The sequence below is a fragment of the Vanellus vanellus genome, assembly GCF_965231255.1.
Source record: "Vanellus vanellus genome assembly, chromosome: 8".
Taxonomy (NCBI): Eukaryota; Metazoa; Chordata; class Aves; order Charadriiformes; family Charadriidae; genus Vanellus; species Vanellus vanellus.
Window position 1 is genome coordinate 641,409 of NC_138913.1, and position 12,281 is coordinate 653,689.

At 51.2% G+C, this 12,281-nt stretch overlaps 1 protein-coding gene across 1 annotated transcript; it reads right to left on the minus strand.

The window, feature by feature from the left end:
- Positions 1-712: 712 nt before the first annotated feature.
- ERICH6 (glutamate rich 6) lies at positions 713-10,030 on the minus strand (the record flags this gene model as incomplete). The annotated part of the gene is made up of 12 exons (XM_082487195.1): positions 713-976; positions 1,449-1,680; positions 1,964-2,116; positions 3,388-3,469; positions 3,617-3,778; positions 4,607-4,674; positions 5,666-5,823; positions 5,901-6,002; positions 7,237-7,353; positions 7,455-7,501; positions 9,597-9,712; positions 9,831-10,030. The coding sequence occupies 12 exons, from the start codon at positions 10,028-10,030 to the stop codon at positions 713-715; spliced, it is 1,701 nt and encodes a 566-aa protein (XP_082343321.1).
- Positions 10,031-12,281: the final 2,251 nt, after the last annotated feature.

Below are 12,281 nucleotides of genomic sequence, written 5' to 3' on the forward strand. Positions count from 1 at the left end.
CACGTTTACAGCCTTCTGTCCCTGGCGTCCACACAAGTGTTGCCAAGACAGTGACCTTTGATTGCTTTGGACAAACTGTGGGCTTTTGTCCCTCTCTGCAAAGAGAGCCACTGTGTCTCGTACCTGCAGCAGGCTGAGCTGCCGTGCAGCGCTTGCGCCAGGGAAGTCTGGCATCCCCCCGGTGCCTGTCCTTGGCAGAAGCGCTGGCTGAGCAGAGCGGTGCCTGTGCAGGTGACTTCTGAGCAAACACCTCCTCCCGTATACCTGTCACAGGCTATGACTTAGCTGTGCTCTGTTTGCTTTACCTTTGTGCCACATCCACGGGCTGAAACGACTGGTCAGCCCGGGCTGGTTTCTGCCAGGAGACAGAAGGGAGGTTGCTCAGGAGCAATGCGCCAACATCAAGCGCAGATTTACTCTGCCCCGAGCAAAGCCTCTCTTCGTGCCTCCACGGCCAAGATGCACTTCAGTGCGGGCTGACAAGAAATTGTGGTGTGACACTCCCTGCCCCACGGCTCCGCTCATGCTGAGCAAGACCCCCCTGGGGTGGGGTGGCCCCGGAGAGGGGACGTGCAGAAGGGCCGCGAGCTGCCCTTTGCTCCACGCCACAGCAGGGCAGGGCTGCAGGCAAAACCTTGCTGAGTGTGTGCAGGCGCTGCAGCGTCGGGGAGCGTCTCCGGCTCATTTTGCCTTCACACCACACATGTGCTGGTCAGACTTGAGCATTTACTATTGCCCTGACCGAGCTGCGTAGCTCATCGCTTATGTCAGAATTTGTGCAGAGCTGTAAGATCTTTAAAGTCTGTGTGATAAGGTACGCTGGAGGCTGAATTTTGTCCCATTGCTCATTAGAAGGAAAGTTTAAGCATCCACGCAGTCTGTCGAAGAGCCGCAGAATCCTCACCCTGAAGGCAAGCAGCAGGAGCTCGTCTTCGCCCAGCCGGGCAGGGGGAGGCAGCCGGCCGACGTCACTGACCTGGGGAGCGGAGGCGAATGGTGTCAGTAGAGCCACAGCAGTGTGTGATGGGCCTTTGGGGCTTTGGTCTCTACCCAGCAGACAGACCTGCCCCTGCGGTAGCAGCCCATGGAGGAAGGGAGCTGCCACGCACCTGCCCGCACGGCTCACGGCTCTCCTTCCTGGGCAGAGTGGGGGTGACCCTTGGGGACGCAGCCAGGGACACCAGGGGCCTGCCTGGGAGTGCTTCCTGCATTCTGCAGCCCCTTGCAGAGAGCCAGAGCTGCCAGGGCTGGTGAGCCCCCCGTCTGCATGGGACTGCACATGGGTACACCTCCACTGTTTGATGTTTTGGGGGTGCAGACCATGGGGCAACAGGGAAGCACTCACTGTGGGATGAGCGCGCTTCCCCACAGATGGGAGCTTCCCTGTCTACCCTGCTCCCGCTGTGGGAGCAACTGTGCGTGGAGCTGCCCGTGTGCTTGAGAAATACCTGCACTTTGGTTCCCACATTGAATTTTGCTTGTTGCCCCATGGCGAGGAAGGAAACGGTGATCTTGTCCTGGCCCAGGATCCTGACCCCCACGTGCTGGTTCAGGGAGAGGAAGATGGGGCTCAGTGGGACGTGGGGTCCTGATGACATGACGCTGTTCAGCCACGTCCACCTTCTCACCCTGTTGCCCGCTTGGTCCAAATACTGCCCTCCCTGAATATTCATGTTTATCCTAAAAGAGAGGAAAATCAAAGCTCTGAGCCCTGCAGCTTCCACGGCCTCTGTCCCTCGTTCCCCAGAGGGATGGCGCTGAGGCACAGCTAGTTCGGGGTCTAACCCGCACCTCTCGAGACACAGCTGGGGTAGCCTTGCTCCTCTGGGAGCCACCCGAAGCAGTCCATGACCTGCTATATTTGTCTTTTAATTTTTGAATGCTATTAAAAATACCCTTTATGACCTTTGAAATTTAAAATGCACAGTGGAGAGCAAAACGGCTCTGACCAACTTGAACATACCACACAGCTCCGTTCGGATAATAGCAAGTATTTCTGCCATTGGACTTAAATACTGCTTGTATTTCGGCGTTATTCGGCTTGTCTTCCTGTACTATGCAAAGAAGCCTTTTTTTCTCTCGTACAACAGTGATTGCCAGATTTCCAGATGGATAGCTGTTGTCAGATAAGGTGTTCATAACCCCTTTGTTTGTCTGGTTGGTCTATTATTACATGCTAATTATTTCAGAGCGCTACTTTGGAGTATAAAAACTGACATATTACCCAGATCACTGTGGTAAAGGTGGAATGGTGGTGAGCTGCCAGTGTTACCTGGGACGCTGCCAGTGCTTGTCTCCTACATTGAAGTATTCTGTATACGCTGCCAAAAAAGCAGATAGATACAGAATACATTTCTCTTGTTTTCTAACCAATAACCCAGGCAGAACCACTTAGCAAGTTTATTTTAGAGACGCGTTCTTGGACAACGCTTACGATTGAAAGTACAAGCCTAGCAAAGTGAAGTGATCTAAGTACGCAGCTTGGATGACAGCAGAGAAAACAGGGACAGGTATTACTCTCCCAGATAAAAAAAGCAAACAACCAGAGGGAAAAAAGGCCCTTGCCCCAGAAACCTGACTTGAACGTATGCAAACAGCAGGAATTTTGTGCCTCACTGGGGTTTCCCTCCAGCAAGACTTGCTGCTGTGAGCATATGCGTTTATGGCACTGTGTCATTTCCCACTGCCGCAACGAGCAGCATCCCTGGGACAAAGTCAGTCTGGAGGGCAGAGCAGAGAGGTAGTCTCAAGCCCGTTTGCTTTGGCGGCAGAGGTCAGGTACACTTGCATACACCCTGGGGCAGAAAGAAGTCAGCCAGAGTAAGGAAAAATAAGGTGGGTGACTTAAAGCGTTATGGCTTAAATAATGGCAAAGGCAGCCTGAAAGCTGTGGGGTCCTTTGGTGAAACTGCCCCATTTCTGTTTCTTCAAACAGGACTCAGTTACACTGGTAATTTCAGTTTTTCTTTGCACCTCTTAAGTACTTCTGCCCACAGGACAGCGACATCAGCCCCATGCTGGTGCAAAACACTGTGCTGTTTGTCCCCGGGGAGGGACGGGACTGAGCGCTTTCGGAGCCTGCGTGACCAGCGGCGCCCTTCCATGGGTGGCCAGAGCTCGGCAGTGGGTCTGAACACTGGGCTAGTGCATTTCTTAAGCTAGGTATTGAAGACACAAGTGCCCGTCCTTCATCAAAGCTACTGGCTGGTCTGAAGTTTTTCAGACCAAGAGCTATGTAAGCGGTTTCACTACTGCTTTTTTTTCAGACTGTGAAAGTGAGCGTGAGTGGTGGACCAGGTTATTCGGTGATAAAGCAGACTAGGACACGCTCAAAATTACAGTTCCAACCCTGGACTAACACAGGCAAATGAACCCCATAAAGGATACAATAACTGTGCTGCTCCATCTGGAAGCATGGTAAGGAACTTCCCTCCATGTTTGTAGTATTTTTCCAATAATTCATTCTTCACTACCTAAGATTGGAAAAGAAATGATAAAATGGATGAGAGCAGTCCCGCACCAACTGCCCTGTAAAGGCAGGCAGGTGCCAGGCTCCAGCTGCTCTGGAGTGTGGACACGTCCGAGGCGCAGCCCATCACCGTCGGGCAGCGGCTACTTGCCTTTCCACCCACAAGGGTAAAATCACAGCAGGTGATGCTGCAGGAGACGGGCTCCTCCTCGGGCTCTGCTGCTCTCTGACCAGGTACCAGCGTCCGGCCCTTTGGCGATGGGGGCTCCCGAGAAAGCAGGTAGGAAATTGTGCCAGCTTGATTTGAAGCTGGAGAACAAAGGGAGGGTTTGTGTGCACCAGGTAGGGCTGGCAGCGCTGATGCGGGCTGCCTGGCACCTCTGCAGGGGGGCTATAACCTGAGGAAGTGGGAATTTCTGGCTGAAATGCTCCATCCTGGGAGTCTGTCTCGCAGTATTTTCTATCTAACAAGGACAGTCCAAAATGTTCAGCTATTTCAGAGAACAGGATTATGAAAAAAGATGTAGTTTTTTTCAATTATGTATATATACACATCTGTGTGAGTCAAGAATGACTCTTTGGCTAGCATTTGTGGCTCCATGCTCTGGAGGACTGACGATCTGAAATCCTTGGTGCCACAAAAGCCTCAGTGCCTTGCCGTCCTCTGTGAAAATATGCCCATATTGTAAATCTAGTTCATCTGTTCTTAGTCAGAAAGCCTTTGATCCAAAGGGCTGCTCAGTCATCCACAGCCTGGGATAGGAATTAGTGGAGTATTCACCTGATTAGGCAAAACATTGCTCAGCCTAATTCTGGCAGTTCCTACCTTCCAAGGCCTTGGCTTTGCCAACTTATACTCTAAGATCAATTTCTGTGCATCTCGGCTGAAACGTTCAGATATAAATAGGAGATCCTCTCTGTGCAATGGGAATGTAACTGCTTTTTTTTTTTTTTTCATGTGAGGGATTATTTAATATGGCAGTATCTAATTTAATGGGATTGCACACTTGACAATGAACTAACATGTTGCTGTATAAATCCTCCTGTTCAATTAGAGAGCATTAAAGACAAGCGATTCCATTAAATTCATTGTTGTAATAAATAGGCAAATACATGCATAAGGAAATACAAACTCACATTCAGCTACACTCGTCGGCTCCGCCGCCAGGAAAGCTAACTGTCTGGCCATTTGTCTCTCCTGCTGCCTGGAAAATGAAAGTATTCCTGATACACATTTCATATATCCTGTTTTGAAAGCTAAAAGTACTGGATATCCTTGCTGTTGGAACACGAGTTTCTGAACCTGTTTTTCTCTCCACTTGCATAATTGCAAATAACCGAGGCAATGGAATATCACCAAAATAATAATAACTCAGCAAACAGAGATTTCGGTGAACAGACTGCGACTGCAATGGCATCAGCTCTACTGACAGCAGAACTAAACATTGTAATGGATTTTGTGTCAAGATTTTATGTAAAAGAGAAGGAGAGCTGCCCATAAGATCAAGAAAGCAGCTAATCTCCAAGAATATTTTCACTATTCTTCTTATCTAGCTTCCTATACATTTGCCAGTGTCTGACAATGGCTTTGGTTTATGCTCTGTACGTAATGTCAGGTACTCGCACCATCAGACTGCAAAGGATATTCAAGGAAACTAACGCTTTACTTCCAGGTATGCCGGTTTACTTTTCTGTAAGGCTGTGCCACAGGCTTAGATATTTGTATAAGCTCTGGGCCTCCTGCTAAAGAGCCCAGCAGCAGTCCCACTTGCAGACTTCTGACGACTCTGGAAATTGGAATCCAAATGCATGTCAGCGTTTATGCAGCAAACTAGAGAAATACAAATTCAAGCTTTGTTTCAGAACCTGAGGTAGAAGCTAGACACAAATATTATCCATATCCCAAAGCTGCAATTATGTTTTTGGCTCTACCTGCCTCTCGGTATTACTTGTCAGCAGCAGCATTGATGCTTTACTTAGCACATGCCTTCCCACCTTCTAACACAGCCTCATAAGAGGAAAGCCAAGAGGGTCCAGATAGGATACAAACTTGTGTTGCCTAAAGCATATTTTTTTCTTCTTTCATTCCCTCTTGTTGCAGTTTCACTTTCTTAATGCTTCTTATCCCTCTAAGGTCGCCCGTTGTTCCTTATACAGACCTGATCCCCAGTTCTCCCTGCAGTCATTTCACGGTACCTCTGGTACGCCATCTCCTTTGACAGCAGCCTGTCGGCTTCGGTGCCGTGGGATTCACGGGGGCTGACAGCAATGGGAGCGCTCCAGACGCCCTCGTGGTTCTTCCTCTCATTTACGATGAACTCATAGAGGTCTCGATTACGCTCGCAGCAGAATTTCTGAAAGGCAGAAGAGGGGTGGCATGAGAGTGGGCCCTTCCACAGCAAACCTCTGCCAAGCTTTCCCACCAGCTTACTGATTCGTAATCCTGTGACGGTGGGCAAACGTCTTCGAAGGCAGGGAACGGCTTCAGCAGGCTGCCACAGTACTCGCACCTTGGAGCAGAGTCCTCCTCTGTCTGAAGTGGAGGTGGGGAGAGAGAACACGGGGAGGACAGAAATACGGTATCGGCACACAAATCCTCGTGTTATCTTGGGGAAAGAGGGCTCTGCTCAAAGTGCAGTGTTACAAAGTGTGTAAGAGCAGTTAAAACAGATCTATGTCTGTGATACATTGGAATGATTTAACTCAAAACATTAGGTTCAGGAAACCACTGAGAAGAAAAGCCAATCTGTAGTAAATAAATTTTAAAAACCCTCAAAGAAATGGAATGACTCTAGTATGTACGAGAGCCATTCCTTCCAAGGGAAAGCCTCAGAGCATGCAGAACGCTGTAGTTGAGTACTCTGATGCATTAACCCTTTCAAATACATTGCTTGGGGCTTTGGAGAGAAAAAGCTCCCCAGTTGTTGCACTGTTGATCATAGGAAAATCTGTGGGGAATTTAATGAGGAGCCCCCAGCAGTTTTGTTGACAAAAGAGCTGAGCGTATGTGACCATATGCAAACCAGGGCTGCTGCAGGATATATTTTGAGGATGGCTACTAGATATTCTGAAAGAAATATCTATTTTTTGAAGACATTCTGAAACTGAGTTATAGAAGATGCAGCTGCCAAGAGCACGCTGCTGAACTTCGTGTCTAATGCCTCTGCTCCCAAGGGCAGCACGGCCAGCTCGGCGCTCCCCGCAGAGACAGCAGCCATCCCGCTGCAGCAGCAAGGGGCGAAGGGTGCTCGCTCAGCGCCCCGTAGCTGGTGCGCTTCACTTGCACCTCATTTACTATAATACGCGTTTAGTGCTTTCATTCAAATGCTTTTCTGAACATACTATTTTAAAATACTTGGCTTCTCTGGAGTGTAGTTCCTGGAAATTCCCTTGCTCCCCACCTCATGCCTAGGATTGACTCTCTTTGATGACTTTACTCTGCTAAGGGTTACAGGGAACCCTATGCCCTGCTTGTATTCTTTGTATGCCTCGTATTTATAGAAATTTTGTATCTCTGTTTTAGCCGAAGGGCAAAATGTTCTGCTAGGAAATTCTCAATATAGGATGCAGCAGTGGGGGGAGGAGTTGCACAGCCTCTTGCTGTTTAGGTGTGCAGAACAAGCCTCACAGAAGAAAAACCCTTTCATAGAGGAAGTCCTGCACTGGCTTGAAAAAGGGCATTATTTTTATTTTTCCTACATGGGAACAGTAGGAGTTAAAGTAAACAAAAGAAGCCACAGAGTAGGGAACACCCACCACTGACTCACCTCAATCTGTATGTTTTCTCGTGAGGATTCGGGTCTGTAGGCCAGAAGGGTAGGCAAGCCAACAGAGGGGAGTGTGCGCAGTGACTGCTCGAACAGCTTCACAAAATCTTCTTCGAACTCAAAGTGGAAAATACCGAAAGCAGTGTGGAGTCATATCTTTGTTCAGGGGTAAAACCATTAAGCATAAATGTATCTATGCAGCCTGGGTGAGTCCTTACCTCCGTGTCACACAAAACATCTAAGCTGCTGAACTCTTCCGCCAGGGCTGCAAGTAACAGCGATAATGAGAATTACTGAATGGCAGTGCTGTGTTCTCAGAAAGCTTATCTCCTAGACACATTTGTTTTGTTCCTTTTTCAGCATCCCAGCCTTTTCTCACCAGCCACGTGCGCTGCCCGAGACCTTCTTGCCGGACTCAGTCCTACGCTCTCAGAAGGGCGGCTCTGGATCTGCCTGTGACCCTTCCCCAGTGCCTGAGGGACTTGAACTGGGCGCTGACATTGGATCAGGGCTTTACAAAATCGTCCCACTGAAGTCATGGAGACAGCTTATTGCTTAGGGTCAGTGACTTGTAGCACTAATCTAATATTGCATTATCCTCTAAAGCATTTCCAACCTCTCTTGTCCTAAGAAGAAAGAGCTGTAGAGATTACTGAAGTTTTTTCTGATTTCCAAGTGCAGTCCATGCTGTGTGAGTGCAACTAAGGGGGCAACAGGAACATCTCAGATGACCGGGTGTCTATCGCTGCGCTTAGCAGTCCCAGGTTGCCTCTTGGCGGGCAGTGCTAGCGACACCCAGCCGCCTCAGGTGCGCAGCTGTGTGCTGGCCCACATACATCACCTTCTGTTTGAATATTGCCATGGTCAGCAATGCCAGCTGCCACAGCCTCCCCTTCAGGCAAACTAAACACGTTCCTAGTTCTTTTAATCTTGAATTTCAGTTCCCCTTGTTGCCACACAGTTTGTCTTGCCCTTCTAAGTGTATTTAAAAAGGATGGGGTAAAAATCATGCCAGCCCCGGGTCAGCACTTAGCTCCCAGGCCTGCAGTGGGAACCACAGCTCAGGAATTCATCTGGAAATGAATGCACCAACACAGGAGGCAAAGCTGAAAGCGATGCTATGGGATTCACTTATACTTTTAGAAGGCTGAATGATGTGGCTGCTGGTTTGCTTTAACTTTGGTTTTTTAAAATTGCGGTTCAAAGACATGTAGTTATCACCCTCTGCAATCAACCTGTGTCATGACAGTAACCGATCATAAACCCCACTCGACAAGAAGTGACTCCAGGCAGTGCAAAGTGCACCAGTGGAGCCAGGGCACGGCCCTGGGTGCACTGTGGCACCGAGGAACACAGGGCAGCCTGGTACCCGTAGCACAGTGCTTAGTGCAGGTGGATGCTCCACGCTTTTACTCTGCCCGCTCTAACAGGTTTTGCAGCTTCTGTATCATCTACCCCTGCTGCATCCAGACCCAGGTAGATGATTTACCACTCGCACAAGTTTGATTATTCTGTACTTTGATTGTTACAGCAACAGTCTTCCCAAGGACTAATGAAGCTCCACCTAAAGTACAAAGCCTACAATGTTTTTCTCTTGCAAACACATTCACAGTGCATTTCTAAACAAATGTCCCCCAAAGCCTAGAAGAGAGCGCTGTTTATCTGCAGTGGGCTCTGCATGCCCCGCTTCTATGGGGATGGATCTGCAAGCAGCTTTCCCCAGTACTTTCCGCTGGTGTGCTCTGTTTTGTGGCCCAGGTCACTCTTCCTGCTCTGAGAGGCACATGGGATGCAGGAGACGTTCTCCTATAGAGGAGGGCTGCCTGGCACTGAAAGCGAAGCACAAAGGCTGTTTGATGTGGTGCCCAAAAGGGATGGGATCAGGCAGCAACTACCACTAATGTGCTGTGTGCCAAGGTACAGTGCTGTACTTCAGCGGGCAAGCGAGGGAGCTGGTTACTCGGTCACGTGCGGGGATGGATGACTCAGCTGAGCTGGAGGAGATAAAAGGTTGATATATTTTCAGCTCTCCTTAGAGGCGTTGCCAGTACCTCTCACAGGAATACAATACGCTATTTCTGCCATCTGCTGAGCACTCCTACGCCTGCTGGCTGGCAGAGCACTCCCGCACACTTAACGGGGACCCAGAGGTTTGTTTAGAAGCAGCTCTGCAGAGAGGTTAACGAGGGGACCGCAGAGGGGGATTCCTGGGGGCTGGTCCCAGGTCTGCTGCCAGTTTGCAAAAGCATCTCTGGGAAATTGCAGTCGTGTGTCTTCTATGAAAAACACCGGGGTACGCGGCAGCCTGAGTGTCAGGCAGTACAAGTGAGCAACCTTTCTTGAACAAACCTGGCTCTTACTTGATTTTCTGTGGGCGTTTTCCTGAAGCCAGCTGGCTTCCGTCTGCATCGACGCTGCAACTCCTGGCAGCTTCTGCGGGGCCATGGGTTCAACGCTGCCCAACGTTTCCATTTCCCTTAATTTAAGACACAAACCCACCCATTAGTCACACGCAAGGACTTCAAAGCAGTTGCCCTTGACGGTTATAATAATGAAGGAGACTTTTCCAAACGTATTTAATTAAAAATGCGAACACTTTCGCTATAGCAAGCGGGGCTCGGCCGCAGTTTTGCTGCTGGCTGACGGTGCCGGCTGCCGTCCGTCCCTCGGGATGGCCGCAGCCCGTCGCCGGTGCCTCCCCGCAGTGTTTCGGGTGGCGGGGAGGCACCTGCCGTGCTCGGGGTGCGGCGGAGAGCCGCGGGGCGCCGCGGGCCGGCCGGGGGCCCCCCGCCATCTCCGGCACCGCCGCGCTGCCCGCCCTCCCCTCGGACGGCCAAGCGGGGAGGCGGCGGAGAAACCGCCCTGTCCTGTCCCGCCCGGCCTCGGCTCTCGGCAGCCGCCCGGTCCCGCTCCCGCCCCGCCCCGGCCCGTCCATGGCCCGGCCCCGCTCCCGGCCCGCACCGGTTCGCCCCGTCCGTGGCCCGGCCCGGGCCCCGTGCGGCGTCGTCTCCATGGCGACGCGGCGGGCGCGGGGGCTGCCGGGGCGGCGGCTCCGCCTGAGGCGGGGCGGGGGAGCGGTGGGCGCCTGGTGCCGCCGCGGTCTGGGGTCTGCGGGGCCGGTTCGGGCCGGGCCGCCAAGGCGGAGAGAGCCGTGCCTGGTGTGCCGTGCAGCGGGCAGGCTGCCGGCGGCGGGGCCGGGCCTGGAGCGCCCGCCCGGCCCGCCGAGGGCGCGGCAGGTGACCAGGCCTCTGGGGGGGGAGAAACCCGCGGGGACGGGTGATGGCGGCTCTCGGGCATCCGCCCGCCGCCGGGGCTGAGCTGCAGCCTTCGCTCCCAACGGGAGCCGGGGGAGAGCAAAACGCGGCTTACAGGACCTGGTATGGCTCTCTTGTTCCAACACGGACTCCTGCTGCACCTGCAGCGCCCGCCACGCAGATTTCTCACGTCTGCGTCATGTTCTCGGTGCACATCAGTTGCTGATGTCTCCCGTAGCGCTGGGTGCCGTTGAGGCCCTCCAAGGAATGTGCAGTCACAGCTGGGAGAACGAAAGTAAGGGATGCCCTTCAGGTATGTGGTTTGCAAGCGAGCACAGGCTGTAGAGTCACCTTAGGATGATGCGTATGTGCTACGTTATCTGGGCTTTGTGTAAGAATATGCAGTTGTCTTACAAGCACACGAGTTCTACAACAAAGTCAATCTTACTCATGTTTAAAAACAGAAGGAGTATGTTGAGGCGCAGCCGGTGGTGTCAGCTCTGCGGTGGGACACGCTGCTCGGCTGGCGGTGGTGCCCGCAGCTCCCCGTTGCAGTGGGGTCCTGGGGCTGTGTCTGTGGGTGGTTGGTGCGGATCCTGGTAGTGCCACAGCTGTCGCTTCTGGCTGCGGCACGGCCGGAGGCAAGCGCCCGTCCTAACCGCACGCAGCCTGACACCAGCACAGCTGCAGGCGGACACCACACAAGTTGTGCTGTACTCTTGCTAAAAATCCACCAGTCCCTAGGAGTTTTTGCGTTTTTCTTGGTGTTTCAAGTGGATTTTTTTTTTTTTTTTTTTAGGGACAATTGTTAACAATGTAGTTGTTGAACTCAACAGAAAAACTGCTTCATAGGCACAACTCTTCGTCATTCGTATCGCTGCCTGCAGTTAACCACCCCCGGGCGGTGTCGGGGCTGTTGGGCCCGTGCTGTTTGCTGTAGCCCGGCTGGGCGGTGGGAGAGCCCCCCGCGGCAGGGAGGTCTGCCTGCTGCGGCTCCCTCGCTGCTGCCAGCTCCTGGGCAGAGTTTTCCCAGGGTGTGTTTCACCATCCACTTCAAAGTCAGGTTGCTTTGTTGGTGGTCAGGAAAAAACCATTGGTGGTCATTAAGAAAACCAGGCTGGCCTCAGGAATGTTTTCTGAATATTTTGAGGAGCTTTCACACCCTTACTGATGCGCCACTTCCCTTGGCAAGGTGCTGGTGCCCTGCAAGCCTCTCTGGCCCTTGGACATGGCCCTCAGGAAGTCATACCAGCTGTGTAGGGAAGAAAACCTGAAACGTTTTGATTGAGTGCTGGAACGAATGTCACCTGTTCATTCACCGTTCTCATCATGCTTTGGCAGTACCAGCTGAGGTATTCCTTATCCTAAATTCAGTTACAGTCAGAAAAGATACCGGGTGTTGGATTTTTTTTGCTGCTGATTTTTTTTTTTGTCATTCCTTCAGAACTGAGTGGTGTGGAAAGATCTAATGCAATAATGTGTGTTAACTTATCTAATGTGGGTTATAGGCAACATTGGAGTAATTAATTTAATTAATCCTGCTATAATCAAAGACATGCTTCAGAGTTTTGTTGTACACAAAAAAGCTCTTATGTCCCAACTGTCAATAAGAAAAATTATCTTCCACTGTAAATGTTGGTGAAATATGGGAAAGTGAATCAAATCCTTAGGAATTCTTGCTTAACAAGTTCTGCTGAAAGCACAGGTCTTAACACCTGTCAGAGCCAGAGCTTGACTTTGATCCTGCTTAAGCAGGAGTAAATTAGTTCACTCAGCTGATGCTGCTGGAAT